The sequence below is a fragment of the Thalia democratica genome, chromosome 8 (genome assembly GCF_965202585.1).
Source record: "Thalia democratica chromosome 8, ktThaDemo2.hap1.1, whole genome shotgun sequence".
NCBI lineage: Eukaryota > Metazoa > Chordata > Thaliacea > Salpida > Salpidae > Thalia > Thalia democratica.
The window spans coordinates 9,934,941-9,960,261 of NC_139172.1; the positions used below are offsets into that span (position 1 = coordinate 9,934,941).

The window sequence follows — 25,321 nt, forward strand, 5'->3', positions numbered from 1 at the left end:
TTTTTATTTTACTAACTTACGTTCTATAATAAAGCAAGTTTTATTACTTTTTAAGTTTGTCTTTTATTCTTTTTTTCAATTTTTTTACTATAACTATTTTCTTATTTAGACCTACAACTGATTTTTTATTCAAAAACTTTTTATTAGTTTTAGTATTGCCCTTTGAATTTATTATAACATTTTAAGTTGTACAAATTTGAACTTTCATGTAAATTTAAATAAACACAAAAAAGTAACTGTATAATATATTGTATACACTACATTAGTTTTTTTATAAGAAAAAGGTTTAAAAAAACAGAGCTCTACTTTATATTTTTTAATATTTTCAATAAATTATTTAACTATTTAATCTCTCTCAGAAAAAATATGTCAAGAACTTAGTATTTTCTTACATAAAACAGTTTTTAATTATTAAATAGAAATTTTAAACTATTGTTGTCTTACGTACAATATAATAGTAATTGCCACAACGTAGCGTAGACTCAACCAAAGTCATTATAAACACAGTTAACTTATTCAATAAGTACAGTAACCTCTCGCTTATTTACGCACATTGTGTCCACAGAAAAAGTGCGCAAAGATATGAGAGATCGTAAAGATACGAGAGGTACCAAATATACTTACTATAATGGCTGTTTTTTGATATTGCTTCTAGTTATAAACAGACTTGAGACTTCTCCACTTTTAATATTTGTTTACTTTATTTATAAATATGAAAAAAAAAGATAAAACTATACATATACTAATAAAAAAGATTTAAATTTATATAAAATAATAATACTTGTTTAAAAATTTTACTAGTTTAAATAATAATAGTAAACAACTGAGATTTGTGTGAATTGTAAGCTCTATATTTATTAAGTGTCACTGCTACCTTTTGCTAGGAAGTTTCATTACATTTCTTTTTTAGATGTTTATTCATATATAGGGCAAAAGTGCTATATTATTTATTTGTGTTTTAAACTCTCATTATTTCACTATACTTTCATTGTTTAACAAAGTCATATTTTTTTAAGAATTTTAATTTAATCTTATGTTGTTAAGAAAATTTCTAATATACTGAGGTGTTATAAATGTTTATTAGTTAGTCAAGGAACATAATTTTACTAAGTCTAAAGATATATAGAGATGAGTTAGCATTAAAAACATATTTTAAGTTAAAATATACAATAAACCTAATTTGTGCGATATTAAAGCAAATTAGAATTTTATTTTTAGAATATTTCTAGAATTCTAAAATGCGTAACTAAACGAGAGTGCGTAACGTCATGAGTGCGTAAAGATGCGAGAGGTTACTGTACATGTTTTGATCTCGGATAGGACGTTAAACTGTAGTCAATAAGTGCGCGACTCGATAACCAAAAGGTTACTTTGTGCACTAAGTCCTACGACCAAGTATTTTTAGCGTTTTTTTTTTTGTCGCTGAATAATATTAAGGACAACCTTTAGATGTAAGCAATTATAAGTAAAATTCAAAAAATGAAAAAATGGATAACTTCATTTAGCCTAATTTTTCGTTACATGTTTAACTAATATATTGATAAAATATCTCTCATTTTAATTAAGAATCTTCAAAGATGGCTATGACTTTTAAGTTATAAGATATTTCGGTCGTGAATTTAGTACAATGATAACTCAGATATCTTGACCTTTTTTGTTATTAAACAATATTAAAAAAACGTATTTCTTTGGATTATTTTGTTAGGTTGTTAGCTATTAAACTTATTTATATCTAAAACTAACATTTAAAACTAAATGTTTTTTATGTAAAGATAAATTAACCTGCTCATAATTATTTAAACTTTAACATTCAATATTCTTTATGTAAAGTACATGCATTTAAGTTTTACAAAAAGTAGTTTTCTTTTTTTGATAGTGTATGTGGAAATGTTAATGACTGAGTGGTCAAAAATATTATTGTAATTTATAAAAAAAATACTTAAAAAAAAATTTTTGTTTAGTGTTAAATTTACTTTTTACGATGTCACATAAAATACGGGTTGTTGTGTTTGGGCAGAAGCAATTAAGTTAATATACATACTAAATAATAAAGCATCTAAGTTAGATGTGTTAATCTTAAAAGATACAATAAAAGTTTAAATAAACTTTATAGTTATGTACTGGAATTTTTTAAATCGAATTTTTCTACTAAATTATTTAGAGGCTCAGTAGAAAGTGATTTAGTCCAAATAATCATCTTACTTTCGTTATACAATCGTAAAGGATACAATAAAAGTTTAAGTAAACGATGAACTCATCCAACTTTAATGCTTTATTAGTATGTACATTAACTTAATTGCTTCTTTCTGCCCAAACACAACAAACTGTGTTTAACGTGACATCGTAAAAAGTAAATGTAAGACTAAACAAAAAAAATTTTCAAAAGTAACTTTTTTATAAAGCGTAACAATATTTTCTGATAACTTAGTTTTTCGTATTTCTATATGTTATATAAAAGAAAATTGTTGTAAAACCTTAATGCATGTACTTGCTTTGACGGTATTTCCTATTTTTGTACTAAAAAAATATTTTACAACTTTTTTACTGAATGGAAAAGCATGCAGTTGTTTTAATTAATATTTATAGAAATCAGTTAAAAACTATTTTATATATATAAACAAAGTTGACTTGACCCTGTTTTGACAATGTACATTTTAAACTTTGACACATATTTAAACAAATTTAGTTAATATAATGCTTATTGTTTTTACTAAGGGGATTTTAAAATTTAAATATACCCTACATTAGGAAAAGTTTTAAGACTAAATGATTGTTTAAAAACAGAGTATCTTAAATTTTTATCAAAAGGCTCCCTCTGAATAAGTTAAATAAGCAATTCCCCCACAAGACTACTCAAAAAACAACCACTAAAAACACTTAAGACCTTTTTATTTACTTTCTTCTCTTCATCATCAACTCCAAAATATCTAAAGTAAGTTTCAAATAACATCATGCTAAAGAACAATAGAGAGTTGATAACAAAACACACTTTTATTGTAATAAAAAGCATTGAACAAGGCTAACTACATAATTTCAGCTTGATATTGGTGAAAAATAATGCTAGGTAGTAACTAATTTCTTTAACACATAAAACTTAAACAAATCATCAAACATTTATATTCATTAACCAGGGTTGCCACACTCCAAGGGTACTCAGAACATTCAGTATAACTCAGGATATTTTGATGTTTTTAAATTTTCAGGACAACAAAGCACAGGATAATATATTTTTTTAAAGTTAGAAAAACAGCAGAAGATTCAGTATATTTTGAACTTTTTTTTAAACTCAGGCTGACTCAGAGTAGTTATGTTTTATTATAAAACTCAGGATATTTTTAAGATTAAAAAATCTCTGGTAAGTTATTATAAATTTAAAAATGATATTTAGTTGCAATATTTTGTTTTTTTATTTTTTGTAACCAGTATTGTTGAACAACTTTTTTTTTTTGAAAAAATATAATAAACAAATTGCGATCTGTTTGGGCTAAGATTTCTAGGCTAAGACTATGAAAAATCAAGCATCTAACGTTCCGCATGAATAATTACACTACTAAATAGTTTAATATTTTCAAATTATATCATGTGTCAATTTCATACTTTTTATATTAAACTTTATTTAAATTTAATAAAACACATATCAATATGTTCCTTAGGCTCTGCAGTTTATGAATAATTTGTTTATTTTTGATATAACACTTTTAATATACTTTTTTAAGATCTCTAAGTTTGACTAATTTTTTTGTAAATTTTTCTTTATAAAAGTACACGCATAAGTCATTTTTGTACTTTTCAATAATAAACTCTATTTAAATTTAATAAAACACATATCAATATGTTCTTTAGGCTTTGCAGTTAATGAATGAATTGTTTTTTTTTTTATATAAACACTTTTAATATACTTTTTTAAAACCTTAAAGTTCAACAAATTTTTTTCGTAAATTTTTATTTATAAAAGTACATGCATGTGTCATTTTCATACTATTCCTTATTAAACTTAATTTAAGTTTAGTAAAACAAATATCAATACGTTCCTTAGGCTTTGCAGTTAATGAATGAGTTGTTTATATTATATATATGATATAATTTGCAAAATATTAGCCTATTTTAGCAGTGAAATTACTCATGTAAAACATTAAATGCTTAATTTTTCATAATCTTAGCCTAAAATCTTAGCCCAAACAGATTACAAATAAACAATGAAGTTTACCACCTCATCAAAAACAGCAGCATCAAGACAACCTAAGGCCAGTTTTGTCCTAATTAGGACTCATCAGGCAGGCATAGTTGCAAAAATCGCTGTTGTGATCTAACCAAGTGCAGGGTTGCTACAAACTCAGGGAAACTCAGGGAATTTTCAAGTTGTAGAAAATCTCAGGGAAACTCAGGGCAGTTTTTGTTTTTTAAAAAATATCAGGGAAATTTTAAGATTTTTTAAAAAATGTCAAGGAAAATTTATCTAGATCTAGATCGAGATTTAGTTAATAAAGTTTCAATATTTTGTTCAAAAACGTTATTTTTATTTATTTTAAAGTGCTTATTTAGAAATTTTTTAGCCTCACAGCTAGTTCTTTAATATTCTTAAAATTATTGTAATTTATTAATGAATAACAAAATTTTTAAGGATTTTAAAAAAATTCAGGGAAACTCAGGGAAGTTTCTGGTCACTCTGGGAAGATTTTTTGACTCAAATAGTGGCAACTCTGAAAGTGGTCTTAGGTGCATAAGCACTTTTGAAAAGTTAAAAAAACAGTTTTAAATAATTTCAAAACTTCAGGATGGCTCAGGACAGTTGAAGGTCACTCAAGAAAGTTTATAGCTGATTAGAACCGTTTTTTTTTTTCATGAAAAGTGGCAGAGCCCTGATTGACTAAGCACAAAATATATAACCTAAAGCCCTAACCACATAACAACAAATAAACCAAAAAATATCCTTGACCATACTGAAAAAGGACTTATTATGTATAGAGAAAAGGTGCTGCTATCAAATTATATAAAACTACAGTTTAAACCAACATTTACAAATTAATTCAATAGTTAATGAAGAAAAAACAAAAAAATTACTGATAAATTTTACTGACAAACATTTTAATGAAACCAATGTTATTTTAAACTTATATCGAAGTTGTTCAAATTTTTTGAATGAAACTAATTTGCTTGGAAGCTTGTTTTACTTTTCAGTTTAACTTAGGACGAATGTGTATACAAGATACAACTTTTTAAGGATTTTTATATCCGTAGATTTATAACTCTTTGAAACTTGAAAAGATATATATAGTTAATGGAATTTGGTAAAGGTATTTAATATGTTAGTTCAATTTTTTATTTTCAGCAAGATCAAGATAAATTGCAAGATCTTTGAACTTTTTAGTTGAAGATAAGTTTATATTATGAACTTAAAAATCATGTAAAATCTTTAATAATATTTTTTTTAAACAATTTTTTTATTCTTGAATGAAAATTTGGTTAAAAATAACATAACTAAACCTTACATTGTTTAACGTTTTTTATAGTTTATCGAACAAATATTCAAACAAATTTGACAATATTGTGGCCAAATATAGGCTTCATAAATAGTTCACAATTATAATAAACAATTTAAATTCTTGATTTAGAGTTGCAGTACCGATTTGTTTACTAATAAAATCTATTTTACTTTAATATAGTTGTAACTTATTAAGTTTTATTTTCTTATCAGATGTTTAATTCTAAATATCATAGTGAAATAGATAAAAAATGGTGGAATATATTTAGAGACGTACCTTGCATCAAACTTAAAGACTTCTGCAAAGATGAACTAGCATCAAAAAAGCATTCCAAATATTATCCAAAGATTTTAGATAAGATAATTACTCATGAAAAAGAAAATAATAATTTTCTAGTATGTCATAACAAGCGTTTATCTTCAATGGAAAGTACAAATCCAAACCTTTTTATTGATAGTGTAAAACAATCTGTCAAATCTAGGGTATGTTTTGAATTGTTGGTTTCACAAAAATATATGTGACCTTCTTAGAGTATTTTATAAGCATCCTTTAAAAATTTTTAATTTTAATTAGTTTCTTGAAAAGTTGCTAAAACTAGTTTAAGATTAAAGTAGCAGCCTTTTGCAGCCTTTTGTCACTGGCAGGCAAATTTTTCAAGAAAAAATTGCTTGCGGGCCGCACTAATTACAAAACGGTTTTGAGGGCCTTAATTTGTGAATAATAAAAGAGAAAAAAAGTAAATTTAATCATCTAAGTATTTCTAATATAATAATAACAAGTTTAAACAGTACTATTTATTTTTTACACTAACTTATGTTTCTGCGTGTTAACTGTTAACAACACACTTTAACGGAGCTCTCTAAAAAATAAATACTGTGAGAAAAGAATAGAAGCTAAAGTAGGTATATATATGTGTTTTATTAAAAATAAGATTTTTTAGTGAAATAGTCTTTATTAGCCTTTCATAAACAACCTATAGAATTAATTAACTTTGATCACTTATATCTTGAAAGTTACTTTGAATTTTAAAAGCAGTAAAACTTCTGTTAACTACTTTAGATGTATACAGTACATATCAAGATCAACTTGTTAAAAACAAGGTTTTCAAATTTTTTTATAAAAGTATAAAATAAATAAATTTTTGTCAACAAAGTATTGGCAAAAGTCAGGAGAGCAGAAGCCTAGACATTCGTATGTTGTGAGACAAGCTCAAGTTTAACATAAGGGTTGATCATACCAATTTGATTATTAGACCACAAGCTCTTGGTAGACTGATGAAATAACTTTTTGTATAAAATTATCCACTAAGAATAAATGAAATTTTATTTACTAATACCTCTAGACTTTTTGATTTACACAAGAAATTTTATTGCTACATTGTAAATATTACAGCTTAATCCGAATTAGATGACCTGTAAAAAATAAAGTAAAGTAACAAATATACTTGTTAGACCTCAGAAAGGAGGTCTATCAAGTATTTATTGTAAGTTAATTTGAAAAGAACAATTACAACATAAAATCGTTTTTAGTGTTTATTAAAACAAACAATTTGTTAAAATTTTCATAATACCTTACTACAGGTTCTTCTAAATATTGCAAGAAACATTTAAAATGTTTGAGGTTTTTATTTCACAAAACCCAGGAGAAGCTATATATTTAGTAATCTTTATTTATTCACTATTTAGTTTTCTCCTTCCTTAAAGAACCTATTCTACTCGATTTTGTTTGGCTATATCTCAAAAAATGATTTGAATATTTAAAGCAGTAGAAAACAATTTGTAGCTTGGTTAAAAGTTTACAAAATAAGACAAAGATTTAAAAAGTGATTTACTTCTGTTTGTTCTTAACCGAACTCAAGTTTAAATATTAAAAACAAATAGAAAAATTTTCAGAGTGAGTTCAATGATGACTTCTTATGTTGGTTAAATTCTGAAAACTTAAGAAAAGATACTACCTTTGGAGATAACGTTAGTTTTAAAATAAAACTTATTTATTTAATAGCTAAGTTTGGAAATAAAATAGTTACTCAACTTTGCAATATATTTCATTTAATATTTGTTTATAATAAACAGATAGTTTCATTAAACTTATTTATATTATGTATTTAATTATTTAATAATTTAAATTAAATAAGAATTAGTTTTATTCAATAAAATGAAGTTTTGTATACATTTATTAGTAAATGAAAAAAGTGATCTTTATACACTATTTACAAAGTTTATACTACCACTTTACCTTCACCTAATCTATTAAATATCCCCTATAAATAAAATTTGAGTATAATTAGTGACTTTAAAGATAAGTTGAATAGCTTTAAACTTAACTGTTGTATGTACTAAAAAACTGTCTATATAAAAGTATAATTTTTTACTCTTATCAAAAAGTCACCAATTCAAACAGTTTAGTAAAATAACTTCATTGTACTTATAACAGAGTCCAGATTCTTTATCATTTTCAATAAGTTCTAGTAATAAAAGTCCGGAATCAGATAGTTTACTATCTTGTAACTCATATTGCGATGAAAAGGAGTACCAGAACCATGAGTACTACAATACTGGCCTTCAGGTACTTATTTCTTATTAATATTTGAATAACATAAGAGATTGTTGAAAATGTTTTTAGTTTCTACAAAGTTTTTAAAATTTAAATACCTTTAAAGGCAATTTTGCTTAACACTCTTATACTCATTTTTTAAACAAGTTAGAAATATTTTAACATTTTTGTGATGTGCTATGTTTTCTTTTCTTTTTAAGTTATTTAAAAAAATTTTAAACTTATGATATCTTTTAGTATTCTAGATTTCTATTTTAAAAGCCACTAGTAAGTAAAAAAAAAAAGATATGCTTAAGTATACGGTAGTTCCCTTTTGGCATTGTAATTATTAGTTATATTTTACTTGTTTTAAAATTTCAATAAAATGCAAAAGGTATAATTCTTTACATTTCTCTATCATAGATATTTGTGAACAATAGTACAACATTTCAAATTTGACAATTTAAACTCCAATATAAAAATTATGAGAATAATGAGTTATTAAGATTTGTATATTTAAAAAAATATATAAATCATTATCTATAGTTATAAACAGACAGACATTAGTATTTATTTTAATTAAAAATGTTTTTTTAAGCTACAGCACCTTTGAAATTTTATAAGATGTTGATATATTCAGGGTTCGTGCGCGTCAGGCTAAATCAGGCTAAGTCAGGCTAAATCAGTTTTTTTGAAAAAAGTTGAAAAACGTCAGGCTAAATCAGTTTTTTTATTTAAAAATTTGAGAATCTCAGTTTTTCTCAGTTCAAATGCTTCAAAATTTTTGATTAAAAAGAATTGAGAAATCTTTTTAATATCAGGTTGAGATGTGAATTTATTTCTAAATAATGATTAAGTTATTAGAGACCAAATCAGTCAGTATTTGTAAAAATAATTGCTTAAAACCTTTTGTTGAATCTCTATCTTCGTTATTTTGTAATGAGTAGATTATATACGTCATAATTATGAAAATTCATAAAAAAATACAGTTTAAACGTTAGAGTTTAGTTCAACAACTTAACTGTTTGTTTGAATTTCAATACTCGTGCAAGCATTTCATTTTAAATTTTAATAAAACACGACAATGCACGCGTCGTTTTGTTAAAAATCTCCTGTTTATATCGTTTTTACTTAGTGCTTAATTAAATTGAACAATTGTGTTTAGTAATATATATTAAATTTTTACACTAGTATTAGATATAACACTTGTTTTAAACCTTATCACTGAATTTGTTATGTTAAGGGCATAGGAGGGGTCAATCACCTTTTTCACAATTTTCTTATTTTATTAAGTTGTAACTAAGCTATGAGTTGCTTTTTGCAGATTTTTAAAGCTCAAAATGTTTTTGAGATAAAGCTAGTTGAAGTCAGAGACTACAATAGTACTAATTAAGACCCCTCAATATCTAAAATGACTTCTAAAGGGGATTTTCCTTACTTTGAAAAAATGTCAGGCTAAATTGGTCCCAGTCAGGCTAAATGAAAAAAATTTCGCGCACAAACCCTGTATATTGGATTCTGAATTGTCAGGTATTCTTAAGATTAACTTAAGGCCATAGGGGGGAGTAAAACACTTTTTTTTTTACAAAAATTAACTTTGGCTTTTATATGAAAGATTTAAGTACAAACTACAAGCCAGTTTTTATAGAATTCAAAAGTATCATTTAACTTTTGAGATTTTTTTTTAAATGTTTCCGATACAAAGGTATGAACCACAAATTTTTTATTTTTTAAATTATAATTTTTATTAATTTTTCATTTTAAAAATTACTAAAATCTATCTCCCCCTTCATTTTTCAAGCAATCTTCTCAAAATTTTCAGGAAGTGTTCCTTATATTAAAAGAAAAAAACTTAACTTATGAATTTCAATAATTTGAAAAAATAAAGGTTTTATGACAAAAAAAAAGAATTTTTACTAATTTTACTAAAGTCCCAAGTAACGTTATTTTGTTAATGTATAAAGATTAGACTGAAAACGTTTGAAGAAGATTGCTTGAAAAATGTAGGAGGAGATAGATTTTAAATAAAGTATTCTTTTTTCGCTGTTTTAGTTTTCCCTTTCCATAAGGAACCTATTATGATGCCCGACTTTGACTAGACATATCTCAAAAAATAATTTAAATTTTTTGGAAACGATAAAAAGAATTTGAAGCTTCGAGAAACTCTATAAAATAAGATCAACTTGTAAAAAAAATGGCTTCCCCCTTGCTATGGCCTTAACTAAAGTACAGTTGTCTATACACCCGTATATAAAAATGGATAAAAATGATGATTGTTGGAGAAATTAAAAACATCAAAATTCATAAATTATCATTTTTCATAACTATAATAATTTATAATTGTTAAAAAGCTATTTTTTTTAATTTGCAAAAAAGATTGAAGTTTAATATAGTTTTATTGATAAACATCAAAAATTGAAGTTATCAATAATAAAACTTTTTTTTAATAATAAAATACAACTCTATAAATATGAAATAGTATAAAAAACCAGTTATTAATGTAAATTTTTATTCAACTTTCAAAAATTCATTACCACAACATGTACATTAAAAAACGGATATCTTATAAGTTGCAAAATTATAATGTAGTTTTTTTTCATCAACAATATAAACAGTTATTTGGTAATTATTCTTATGTTAGAACTTTAGTTAAGCACTTAACTTAAATAAAACACTAGCAGAAAACACCAGATTGAAATATGTTTTTGTTAGTGGTTCTCAACCCTTTTAAAAGCGGAGAACAGATTACTGAAAACTAAGTTCAGTGCACACTTGATTATAGAAATATAAGTTTTTGTTAAATAATGCTGTTTTATTTTTTTTTTTTGAGTATCTTAACATATAAGTTATGTATTGAGAACTTCGAATTTGTGTTAGTATAAGCTATTTTAGTATAAAAGACAAAAGAAACGTCATTTACAAAATATTTTTTTCTATTTTAATTTTCTGGGCTCTGATATAAATGAACAACATTGCTATATTATGCTAAATAATAATGGCTATAGGTGTCTAACATTTTTTTTACAAAAATTATAATTATACCTGATAGCTGATATGAAAGCTATAATTCTGTACTATAAAATACTTTCCCTAGAATAAAAGAATAGAAATTAATTTTTGAGATATGGTCAGTTGTGTAAAATTTTTTGATACAAGCGTATGCAGGAAAATTCTTTCATTGACGATTTTCTCTGAATTAAAAAAAATCCACCAAAGGTCTATCTTTTCTTTTATTTTTGGTCAATTAACCTCGAATTTTCAAGAAATGTTCCTTGCAAAAAAAGAAAAAAAAAGTAAAGATTAAAAAAAAGTTAAAATTGAAGAGTTGCATGACCAAAAAAAAAAAAAAAAGAATCAATTTATTTTAATAAAATAAACTACTCAAAATTTAAAAGTTTTTCACTAGAAATGTTTACTATTTAATCAAAATTAAACTGAAAAAGTTTCAGAACAGTGGCTTAAAAACTTTACAAGAAGATAAGTTTTTATTCAAATAGTTTTTTTTTGCTATTTTACTTTGGTCCTTCCATAAGCAACCTATTGAGTTCTCCGACTTTGTTCCTTAATATTTAAAAAACAAATTTGAATTTTTAAAAGAGTAAAAAGTAACTGCTAGCTAAGTATAAGATCTTCAAAATAAGATCAATATGTAAAAAAGTGCTGTACCCCCTTGGCCTTAGATATTTAAATTTATTTAAATGTATAAAGCATATACAAACTTATTAATTTTAGCCTAAGACTAGCTGAATTGATTGATGAATGATAATAAAGAAATTTTTATTTTAGTTTATATATTATTAGTTTTATCGTTTTTAGTTTTTATATTTTTGATTTCAATTTTGATAGATGAAATTTTTACTTATAACAAATTTAGTATCATAATAGTTTTTTTTTTAATTACAAAAAAAAAATAGGAATAAAATATATTTAAAAATTTTTGCTTCTCTTCTCGTTTGAAGTACAAAATTTAACCTTACATATCTACTAAGTGCTTTATGTTCTTATATACTAATTTTAATCTTTTTAACATTTAAATCTTTTTTAAGTCCTATCGTAACAATTGCCTTCCAAATAAAAGCCCTTTCGCTGATCAAAGTTCAACATCTTCAAGAGAAAGTGATTATTTTTGTGAAAATAAAGCGGTTTTACAGGTTATTATCATATTTACTTTTTTATTTGTTTTATTTTTATCTAAATAACTAAAATAACTTTTTCAAGTTACAGATATGTTATAAATTTACACATCTTAACTCGAAAATTGTGACTTAAATAGTTTAGAAAATGTTGTTTTTTTTAGTTTGAAATAATCCTATAAAAAATTGATTAATTTGAAATGTTATACATATAAATATTTATAAAGATTAAAGTTTAGTACTACTTATTAATGCACATTCAAAGTATATTTTTCATCTTAAGAAAAACTAAAAAAAAAAATTGTGCTTCAAGCAAAAATTAACTAAAACTTTCTATCAACCCAATTTAACTAAACTAACATCAACTTTATTTTATATGCAACTTTGAGCAATTTTATGTTTTTATCAACTACATGTATTTTTGAAACTCGAGTCTTTATCTAAAAATAATCTTTCTTCTATGAAGCATCATTAGTTTTAAACCTTTATTAAATAAAACAATTGAAACTTTGGAAAATATTTAAGCTAATATAAAAATTAAAAAATCTAAGACTCTGATATACTAATAAAGTCATATTAAACTAGTTATACATATAACTAAATGAAAAGTATAAAAAAAGAGTTTTTTCGCTTTTTTTTTTAAACATCAATAATAAATATAAAGTAACTTAAAGGTCGTTAAAAAATATTTACAAGGTGATTTTTTGGTACACAGTACAAATCTTTGTTTACCGTAATAAATGCATGTTAATTTTTCTTGATTTATAATTTGTTTGTTATTTAGCAGATTTACAGACCTGAAAAATGTAAACACTATACAGAACTAAGTTTTAAAAGAAGTCCATATTATGGAACTACAACTAATTATGAGAGAAAAATGAACATTAAAATTTCTCAAGAGATAAACAGAAAACGTCGTATGGATTTGAAAATAAATGAAAGGTACATGTTTTTTTTACAACATTTAAATTAATTATCATAAGAAAATTTTAAGTTTACTATTAACCAACTTTTAAAAAAATCTTATAAGTTATTAGTTTAGTATTAAAGTTATAAAGTTTGTAAAAATATATTTATAATTAATAAAAAAAAAAAACCTAAGTTTAAAGTGTTTTAAAACATTTATTTTAATAAAACGAACGAGTATAAAAGTTTAATTAAAAATTGTATTAAAAAAATAACCGTAAAAACTACCTATACTGGTTTCCATTACAGACAAAGTTATTAACTTTATGTTTTAGCAAATATACTTATTGTATTGTTATGTTATAAAACTTAACATAAATATTAGTAATTCACCTAAATACTGCAAAAGTTATAATGGTAAAATAACAGGTATTTACTGATTTAAATTGAAAAAATCAAACTTTAGTTTTATTGTCTAGTAAACTTAAGTATGTTATTTGAATTTTTTTTAGTTGCTCGTCTTTTCAAATTATTTTTCATCTTCAACATAAATCGATCATTCGCATTAGTCATAGTTTGTTGATCTTTATTACAATTGAAAAAATCACATTTACTTTATTTTATAGAAATATGTTTTGAATTTTTGTTGAAAGTTCCTATAGCATTTAATCTTCTTGTAAACCAATTACTTTTATAGTTTCTTTTTTTTGAAGAAGTTGTTTTTCAAGATAAGTTTTCAGTTTGATATCATTTGAGATACTTTCTAAATACTAGGTAAAACACTAATAAATCAGGAAAATTTACCCTCTATTCAAGATTTTTTTTTCTCAGTTAATAATAGAAACAGTTGGTATAAAAACTTGCATTTTATTAACATCTTAGTTTTAAAATTGGTTTTCCATGCATGATAGTTCTAGTCAGAAAGTTCTAAAACTAACTAAAATATATTGATAAGATAAATTATGAGTTTAAACTTCTACGGTATGACCTACAGGATTTTTTATTAAAGGTGTTTTAAATAGATGTAATGTTTTACAGACTTTTTTAGAAGTAGATTTATTGTTTTAAAAACTAGTTTTGTTCCTTTTCTGCTCCAAGTGTTACAAAAGTTATGTGAGTTTAAATTAAACCACTTAAATCCAACCAAAATATTTCGGGTAAGTTTTGAACATACAGTTAACCAAAACTGGCCGCATTTAAACTTATTTAACTTCTGAAAAACTTGGAGCAGAAATTGAATAAAACTAGTTTCGAAAAGATAAAGCCCAGTTCTGTAAAACAATGAATAACTCTAAGTTTAATATTCAAGTAACCAAAAACGTAAATTACCGCTTGCCCGCCTTTTAGTAGTATACTTAAGAATACTAATGCAATAGTTTACTAATTTTTATATGAAGTTTTTATTATTTACAAAGCTTTATTAGTTTAAGCTTTACGTAGTCATAATTTTTTTTTTTGATAATAACATTTTTTGTAATATCAACAGTGAAAACTAATATGTATGTATAAGTATATGAAAAATTTCGCTTTCTGAAAAAACTTTATTGATTTTTTTTGTGTAATCAGTTTTAATATTACTTATACATTACAGCTTCTGTAATTATGCTATTGTTTCTCAATAAGTGCAGTAATCACAGCAGTTTGCATATAAATTAATTTATTTAACTAAAAAACGTTGTTTTACTAAAAAATATTTTAGTCAATATTTTTATTTTATTTTATTTGTTATGCTTTTTTTTATAACCTGATTTTTATTTCCTCCTTATTGTTTTGAGTTATAAAGTTTTAGCTATGCCTTTAATACCAGTATATTCTTTTAAGTTAAACTGATTAAAAACAGGTTTCTTTTAGACAAAAAAGGTGAATTTAAACAAAAGTTAACACTTAAGTAGTCGTCATCAATCTAATTTATAATATAAACACCAGGAAAAATATACAACGTCGATCTTCCGCACTGCAGTTGATCACAGACATCAACGAGCTGATGAAATTGGTGAGCCAGCAATCAAGTCTGCTGAACTCCACTAGAGCTTCAGACGTTGCAAACTTCAACTACGAACTCTCGCTGTTGGGCTACAAAACGAGCGAGTACTTGCTCATTACTTTCTTGAATGAAGTCCAGGTTTTTATCGATTTTAAAAACAACTTTTTGAGTTTTTTTTTGGAAAGTTTTTGCGCATTTAAAGCTGGATGATAATTGCTATAGTATTACAAAAGTATTTATCGATTAAGTTTTTAATACTTTAAGTTAAATTATTTTACTATTTTATTACTATTTATTTCGGAAATGTGGTCTATTTACTAAAAAACTTTTTAAATTAAAACACGTAAAAAACTTAGTGCTATGGATTTGATTTTTAGTTTTATATAATAAGTAATATTAAAAAATAATTTAACTATGGTTTTATAAAGATACTTACATATTTTTAAAGCAACATTTTAAGTAGCATTGTTTTTTATAAAATTATTAAAAATATAGTGTTATCTAACAAGCTTGTTTTATACATAACTATTCGTTTTATCTACTTTTTTTTTAGAAGTTGTTCAAACGTTAAGAGAAGCTGTAAAAAAATTCTGCATTATATTATTTTACAGTTTTTTCAAGTTTAATATAGCAGTAATCATCTCTTATAGAAAGCATCATAACTTTCTGCAAGTTTTCGTGTCAAGAAGAACTTTTTGACGAAGTTGGTGAACAACAGTGCAGTTCTGCCTAATTTTATAATTTTTTTTTTGCAATTTCAAAACGGTACATGGACTACTAACATTCATCTGTTAACTGTAAAATTCTATGTTTAATTTCTTTATGTTTTCGGTTTGAAACTCTACCTGAAATAAGTAAATGCACCTATCATTTCGCAAATTTTATAGTACTTTCTAACATTAAAATTTTTAGAGCGCTATGCAGCTACTGTTTTCATTTTTTTATCATGTTAAATACCTTGAACAAGAATATTTTTTTGCTTAATCTTGTGTATGTTTTGTTTACTAATTAAGTTTTATGTTTCGACTGTTGCAGCTTTTTTCACATAAATTAACACTACTAACAGCCATTTAAAGATTTTATCTGCTGAACATCCATGCAAATATAATAATTTTTGTTATTCAATTTTTAGCTGCTTTTTAAGTTTTACCTTAAATTTAAAAAAAAAAGCTTTTATTTTTTACGCCTTCAACTGAGTTTTGTACTAAAGTTTATGTTTAGATGCAGTTTCAGCACTTCAAATCACTATGTAAATATCATCACTGCGAATTATTTTTTCTTTTTTTTCTTCTTTTTCTTTTGCCTGTAATATGAATTTTTGTAGCATTAAAAGTGTGTAGTAATAAGTTGATTAAAATATACTAATTTTAAGGGTATTATAAAGCTTACATTTAAATACAATAACAAAATTTAATGATCATATATAAAGTCGTACAGCGTTTTTAAGCATTCCTAAAAAGTTTATAAATCACCTCAAACTTATTTTTTTCCTCGATTAATTTATGTGAACTTTAAGTGTTTTTATAAAACTTTAGTTGTATTATTACTTATAAACTTTTTCATTGTTAGATGTATAAAGCACAATTGATTTAACTAATATATAGAAAAATATTACAGACAAATCTATTATTGTGTGCACTTTGTCTACTTAAAATACTATTGTCGTTTCAGCACTGGTTATTTATTAACAACACTGGTTTTGACCCTAACAAAACTGTAAACATCGTAGCCCTTTTAGATTTCTTATTTCTTTTTAAACAAACATGTTAGAACTATTATTCGAGTAACCAGTATTATAAAAACTAGCATATACCATAAAAGGCCCTATTGCAAATGTTCAGTTATATTTCTACGTTTGCTTTTGGTAAAACTTAGTTGCTTTTTTCGATTGTTACAATATATTACGGCTTTGTTTTTGCAAAGCCTCATGCTTATCCAAGTTAAGATTTAGTCGATAGTATTTTTTACTCTCTATAAACAATAGTAATACATTTATTACTAGTTATTTTTTTTAATTATTTTGTAGTTAAATTTGTTAAACGATAAAATAAGAATTTAGCATTTCAAATTATATAACTGATTGTACATTTTCTTAAATAAGTCAACTTTTTAAAGTATTTTGTTGCAAAAAAATTATTTTGAGCTTCTCAATGCGCAAAAATCGCATTAAAATGGTAAAAGGGAATGAAACTTTGTACAAATCAATCTTTGTATATATTTTCAAAAAATAACGTAGCCTGAGATTGTAGAACTATTTGGAACAAACAAAAAAAAAATCAGAATAGAATTATAAGACACAAATACAATAAGACACATCAATAATTTTTACATCTGGAAAAAGTGCGTGTCCTACTGAATTTCGTACCTTATAGTTTTTACACAACAGTTGCCCTTTTTATTTCAAGAAATAGAAAACAGTCTGTTCTACTTTATTCTTAAGTTACCTTTTCTAATTTTTGTTTTAAGTTTGCATTAATTAATTTAAGATTAATGGTATGCTTTTTCAAATTAGAACCAGACAGCTTATATAACTTGACAAGTAAAAAATTGGTTTGAAAATAACTGTCTCAATTCTTTACACAAAAACTTAAGTGAGAGGTCTTTTGTTTATTCAAAACACTTTTAATTCTTACTCAAACTAGAGTTTTCATTTGTAGTATTATGATGTTTTTAAACTTGTTTTAATTTATTTGTTCAATAATGTCATACACAAACTACCATTAAAAAGTCATTTGATCTCGCTTAGATTTAGGTTGCGAATGCGTACCTGTGCGACCCCTTTTTAGCAGTTCAAACAAGCATTGGTTGTAGGCTTAAAAACTTAGTGAAAAATCATAGCAAAAATGCAATCTGGTATCAAAATTACCAATAGGTATACAAAATGAACTAGTTATTCAAGTGCGTTTAACTTATATTAAAGCGAGAAGGTATTAAACAAAAATAATCAGAGTCACTGTAATTACGCTGGTAGCTGCAAATATAATTTCAAAGTCATTTCAATTGACGTTCGAAAAAACATTTTTTACAAGGAAACACTTGATTCCCTTTTTTGAGAAGAAGTTTTATGTCGGCTTGTTCTGAACTTCAGACACGCTGACCATAAAAAATATTTTAGAGACGGCATGTACAAAAATAAAACTGAGTTTTTAAAGTATGTTTGTGACTTAAAGCGCAAAATATTGATTTAGGAGTCTGTTGGGAGGTGATAAAAAGAGCACAGCCTACAGTAGATGGTAATTGTCTAGCTAGTGTTTAGGTTGTAATAAATTGAAGCTACTGACGTTGTACATGCGTTAAACTACGTGGGTTTTTTAAATAAGGGAAGCGAATTTGTACTATCTTATCGACACATTAGAAAAATATTCTTCAAGCTCAACAAAATATATAGTTACTTTTTTTTTAAGTTTAGTTTGGAGAAAAGAATTTTTTTTGCAAAGTACACCCTAGACAAAATTCAAAAGCACGTCATAACTTTTTAGTTTTTGTTTATTTTATTTATCTCTGTATGTATAGTTTATTTGTGTGTAAATGTTATAATTCAAATAGCATAACTATGATTGTAGCAAAAACCTGCTTGTAACATATGTGCTTTTTTCATTTGAAATTTAAATAGTTTATTTAGAGGTCCTTTTAAGCAAGCTAATTTTTTTTTTTTTGGTTACCTAAACTTATTTTTTATGTAGTTATAATATACACCGTTATATATTTTACCGTTTAATCACTTTCCTTTACAGTTTGCTATTGTATAATTGTCATTTTTTGCAACTATGTTGAACTTATCGCCACGGCTAAGTTTGTTTCTAAAAACGTCTCTTTTAAATAAATGTTTAATAAATCTGGTAGTTCTAATTTTATTAGGCTTTTGCGCTGAGCTTGTTATTGAAGATGCATGAAAAACTGAGTGTAAATAAGAAAAAATATTACGATTAATATGTTTACAAAAAATTAAATTTTAGCAATTTTGTTGTCTAATTAAGGACTGGATAAGTTTCAAAAGCATAAATGATTTTTTTTCTCAAATAAAGCTGAAAAAATTCTACAAAATTACTTAACTTGATAAAAAAACTTTAAAAAATATTTTTTGTTACTAATATTCTGCAAAAGGATTTATTTTATGTTAAATTTTTAGTTTTCATTCCATTTCGTACACCAGGTTCTTAATCTCTATAAGCGCTTTTTTTATCGTTCAACAAACACTGATTTGCAATTTATTTTCATCACATTAATTATGAGCAAAAAAATTTCTATAACAGTCTGTTGTTGTTGAAGCTATTTAAAAACTCATATAGTAATTGCCTGTTTATGCTTCAAAAAAGCAGCTAAATAATTACTTAATTAAAAAAAATTAGCTAACTAAAAACTTTTGTTTTATAATAGCTACATTAAAATAAGTAATATAAAAGTTTTCCAATATATGTATTGTTTATTGAACAATTAAAAACGCTCAAAAAGTTAGGTCTAAGGACCTGGTGTACGAAAAAAATTTTCGGTTATCGAGTCGTACACCACATGCTTTCAACAATTATTTACCAGCTAAGAAATTGAAATTCTTTTAAATCTAAATTTTTAAATCTTAACGAATATAAGACAACCAATAAAAAGAATAAAAAAAAGAAAGAAAATTTTAATGAAAATTAAGTAACTCATGTCTTTACTAAAGAAAGTTTTTTTTCATAATGTATTTAAAAACTTGTCTAATAAGAAAAAAATACAAATAAGTTGTACAGTCAGTAACTTGGTATTCATTTTTAAATAAAACAAAACATTAATATTAATGTATCTACTTCAAAACGTTAAAATGTAAGATAAAGTTTTTTTAGTATTTTTTGAAATTCTGTTTTATTAAGTACCTTTTTAAATTTTATATTATCATAATTTTATAAAATATATCTTCAACCGCTTTTTTTTCAAACATATACTACTTTCTGAGATATGGCCTGTTAAACTTTTTTTTTTGAGATTTTGAGTTGTCATGTAACCAAATTTAGCAAGATTGCAATTCCTTTAGAGTTTTGACTAAATGCTCCTTTATAATAAATATAACAAACGATTGGATTTATTTAGAGATTGGAAGGAAAACCTCGGAATATTTATTGTAAGATGCAAACCTTCCGTCAAGTTGTAACCCTGGCCTGTGTTGTGTGATTACTTTTAGATAGAGAGCTAAAGCTCCTATTATATTTATGGTAAATTTTTTTAACAGCCAAACGCTTAAAGCGTTTTGTGCTGGAGGCAAGACCTAAATTTTCCTGCTCCATATTTAATGAATTAGATATTAAATACAAGGAAATATAGAATAGCTAAATAGTTTTCAAAATTTTATTTTACTACTTTAATTTAAATTAAAAGCTTTACATGTTTAAAACAATCAGTTGTAAATTTTCAAATAGTGTAAAACTGTAAGGACAAACTTGTTACAAAGTATCTCTAAGACCATTTTTATTGTAGTTTTTTGTTCAATATTTGCAAAGCAAAGTACAGATTTAGTTTGTTATAGTTAAAAGGAATGATATCGCTCTATTTTAGAAACCCTGGTTTAAACTGACTAAGGTTGTGATAATAAAAATTCTCGGCCACTATATATTTCTTTTCAAAAATAGTTTTTTTATGCTGTTATAAAAACTTACATTTATGATAAATTAAATGCTTTGTTATTAGTGCTTTTTATTAGTCTATCGTTCCTAGTACAATTGTTTGACTTAGCATAAGCAGTACTACAATGTTTTCAATAGTTTTTTATGATATAAGTACAATTTAAGACATTATAATAAGTATAAGTAGTGTGTAAAAAAGTAAGCTTTAAGTCTCTATTATGATTATATAAGTGATAAAACTTTCTATTTAACTCCAACCTCTAAATTAAAATTAAAGTTAATAAAGAAATAGCTTGATGAAAAGTTAAAAAAAAAAACTGTTTTACAAGCAAAATAAGTAATTCTAATTTCAAAGTTATATTTACTTGTAGAAAAAACTAGCATAAAACGTAGTGAAATGACAGAACAATTTTCAGTGTTCACTATTTAAAACCGTGTCAAAATACTTCGCTATTTAATTATCCGCAGAAGTTATGGCTGGATAGGTGCTGTATGCTTACCAAATTCTTAGAAAATATTTATTTCAAATTTGAATCGTTTAATTTATAAAAATAAAAAGTATTTTAAAGAAATTTTGAGTAACACTTTAACATAAATTTACGATGTAAAATAGCATTGCTATTAAAGTTTGTCACTTTAATAAGTTTGTTCAAGTTTTATATTATTATAACCTACAAGTTTATGTATTAAAAAAAATTCTTACAATTGAATATATGAGCTTTGATATTGAAAAAAAAAGTTAAAAATGTTCGTGTATAATATACTTTTTGTTTAATTTTCAAGAATAGACCATTGACAACAAAAAGTAATGTTTTTATAACAAATATTTGTAAGGGCTATTTACTAGCTTAACAGACATTTTTCTCATACCAAAGTAAATTACATATTTTCTTTTGTTATCAGACTGTACTTAAAATGTTGTAAGGTAGTATTTTTGATTTAAAATAGACATAAAAATATAAAATAAAAACAATTAAATTTAGTATTTTTATTTTTAGCTTCTTGACTAAATATCTGTTTTAATCTGTTTAGTATATAATAAATTTGAAATATAGATAAATTATCTTGAAAATGCGTATAAATGCCCCTTTGGTCATTCCATATAAGTTTTTTTTTTTACTTTAGATTACTAAAGCTACAAGTTGTGCTTCTGTGCACAGTAGTGTGCAAAAAGTATATTTTACTGTAAACATACACTTAAACAAAAAAGTTTATAGTAAAAACATGTTATAAATCAAGTTTTTTTTAGCGAAAACTTTTAGTACTATTGTTGCTTATTGAACAAAAAAAAAGCGTTCAGTTTAATTGGTACTAGGTCCTGGTGCACGAAAAAACTTTCGGTTATCGAGTCGACCACTTGGATACAGTTTGACATCGTGTCTTATACTACTAAACCAATACTTTTTCGCAATTAATTAACAAAAAATAAACAAAATATTAACAAGATTAAGTTTGATGGTCTGTAATAAACTGTTAAATGTGCACAAGTACTTTTTTAATAACCTGCTGTCAACATAGAATACTTTAAAATTATTGATTAACATTATTTTATTATGATTTAGTTTCAAATATAAGTTACAAAACTATTAGGGTCTTAAGAGTAGTTAACGTATTTTAATATAAACTTAGTATTTTTTGTTTTTATTATATTTTTTTAGCTTTCATTAATTTTTTTTTAATAAAAATAAATTAAACTTATTACCAACCTAGGTAAAACGGTATTTAACTTTAAAATCTGGAAAAGAAACAACTTTTTATTTCTACTTAAATTAGTTTAATTTAAAAAAAATACGATCTTAAAAATAGAAAGTAACACTAAGTAATGTTTAAATATTTTTTAAGTGAACATAATACAATAAATTCACAATTGCAGGTTCTCAAAGATTAGGAATAATATTTTGTTTTTTATTTACAGTTGATGGTGACAAACTGACGTAACAGACGTTTTATGTAAAAAACAATTAAATATATAAAACAAAGGTTAGTATGTTTTAGGAAAATAACCTAAGGGTAAAAACTTGAATAATAAGTTTAGTGTTATAAAAAATATATTTAAATTTTTTGTAAACACAGATTAAAATAAATTGATATGAATATGAAATCGAAAAATTCTTCAAAAACTATCTTAAAAAATCTATAGTAAAATCATTTAAAAGTATACAGAATAAACAAAACAATTTAAGTGAATTCACAAACTTTCTTTTTTTACAAGATGTACAGATTGAATAAATTAAAACTTTTTTCAAACTGGTTATTCCATAAGCATTTTTTACGCTGCTAAACGAATCTTAAATATAGTTTAAATGGCTACAAATGCAAAAAAAAACTAAGTTTTATTGATTTAAACTTTTTTTTTTATTATATTTAAGTTAATACTAAAAATTATATTAAATTAAGTATTAAGAAAAGTTTTCATCCTTTTTTTTTAAATTTTGTAATAAAATCTACTTATTAAAAATATGAAGGAAAGCTTATAATAACTTTATAATTTTTGAGACTATGAAATACGTTTTTTAAACCTAATATTTTAATTTTTTCACCGAGTTGCTTATATCTTAATAAACCTTTTAACATTTTTTACATATAAAATACTTTATTTAGCAAATTTCTAAGTTAAAAATTACTTGCAGATACATACATTAAATGCATTATCAATTTTTGTAGAAAAAAATTAAGTTCGTATACTAAATATAAATTTTTATACTAAAATTCTTTTTTGTAACTCTTAATAAAAGTGTTTCTTATTGTTTCACAAATTTGATGAATTTAAGACTAACAAAAATAAAATGATTAATTCTTTGAAATATTTAAGTACTGTTTATATAAAAAACTATTAATAAAACTTCAAACTTTCATTGGTTCATAAAAGTTATTTTAAAGAGTTGACTCTTTTAAGAGTTTAGTAAAAAAATTTAAAGCGCAAATAAAAAGTTGCTTCAAATTTTTCTATCGATGCTAAATTAATTATCTTCAAGTTATGCTTCAAAGATACCAGTGAGAAAATTATGTTAGTTTTTTATCATACTACATTTCATAAAAAAACTAAGAATAGTTTTTTATTTATAGTATTTATTGTATATTTTTATTTTCTCAAAGCTTGTTTAAAAAAAATTAGCTTAAGTTTATCTGCTTTGATAAAGTAAAAATTTAGAATGAATATAAAAGATTTTAAGTATTTTAAGAATAGTAAGAAAAAGTTCGAACTCCATCAGTAAGATGTAATAAAATTATCAAAACAAAACAACACACCTTTATAAACCAATAAAAAAAAAGTTTAATTGCGCATTTACAACTTATATAAATTTGAATATTAAATTTAACTTAGATTAGTATATTGAAAGTAAAAATAAAAATAACTATAAATATAAATACTTTACGTCAACATTTCAGTAACTAAATCTTACATTATACCTTTAACTTTATTTTGGTAAATCAAAATAAAAACAGTTAAAAAAAGTTACAAAGTTTAAAAACAAGGTATGAAATCAAAACTAAAAGGTTATGTAAATACAATTTTAAAACTTTAAAACCATAAAAATTACAAAATGTAATTACAGACTTGTAAAAATTTACAGATTACAAAACATTAAACGACATTTTTTATGACCGTTGTATTAGGTAAGAACATTATTTTTAAACAAACTAAGCTAAATTAGTTAACTTTGACTTTTATTAAATGATAATTTTAGGTTCTATAAACAATTATGATAAAGTTATTAAAAAAGAAAACAGAAAACTTAATACAGTTTTATTAATATTAAAAGCGTAAAAAAGTTTTAAGCATCAAAAAAAATTATAAATATAAAAAGAAAAAAAATGACTAGAACTTTTAGACAGTGAACAGTTTTAGCATACCAATAATAAATTATTATCATCGTTATTTTAGAACATCTTAAAATAAGCAAAATGAATTTGAGCTTTTAAGATAAAAAAAATGTTGAATAATTCTGTAGTTTGTTATGTTTAAAGAACTTCTAATAATCAAGAAGCAACGATTAATGTTTTTTTGTAACTACTAACGATACGTCAACACTTTTAATATATCTAAATTTACTAGTGTAAATTAAACAGATCTAAAAAAGAAACATTGATTTAAGTATATTTTGTAATTTTTTTTTATAAAATTATAAAATTATATTTAACAAAAGTTGGTGCGGATAATACAAACGATGAAAGCGGAAAAAAATTGGTCACGCAACAAAGTTTTACATTGTAAACCTTATAAAGTACATAGAAGCATGAAAATTTTCAACTCATAATGCAAGATTGTTGTAAAAAGTTTTGTTCAGTTTTTATAATGTTGAACTGTTTTTATTTTCAGCATAATGTCATAACAAATAATCTTTTACAATAAACGTAAAAAAAAAAACATAGTAAAACAATTTCCATATAGTTATGTTAAAAATTCTTCAAAAAATACTAACCAAACGACATAAACAATTTTCTTTTTAAGTAAGTTAGTTTTGTTAAATCTTAAAAAATTCAATTAAAAACTGTTATTGTTTAAATAATTCTTTCAGGTCAAAATGAAGTAAAGTATATTAGACACTACTTTTAATATAAATTTTCAAAGACTAACTTAGTTTTAATTGTTTCTAAATGCAATAATTGTAACTACACTTTTTAAAAAGCACAAGTAGATAAAAAGAATAAACATGAAGTTTTTGTCTACTTTTAATTATTGTAAAC

General features: G+C 24.0%; 1 protein-coding gene across 1 annotated transcript; it reads left to right on the plus strand.

The window, feature by feature from the left end:
* Positions 1-5,706: 5,706 nt before the first annotated feature.
* Positions 5,707-16,373, plus strand: LOC145842693 (uncharacterized). The gene is made up of 7 exons (XM_082950169.1): positions 5,707-5,965; positions 7,376-7,450; positions 7,917-8,048; positions 12,062-12,166; positions 12,936-13,090; positions 14,981-15,176; positions 15,689-16,373. Exons 1-7 carry the CDS (start codon positions 5,906-5,908, stop codon positions 15,698-15,700), a joined length of 735 nt encoding a protein of 244 aa, XP_082806295.1. The 5' UTR covers positions 5,707-5,905; the 3' UTR covers positions 15,701-16,373.
* The last annotated feature ends 8,948 nt before the right edge of the window (positions 16,374-25,321 follow it).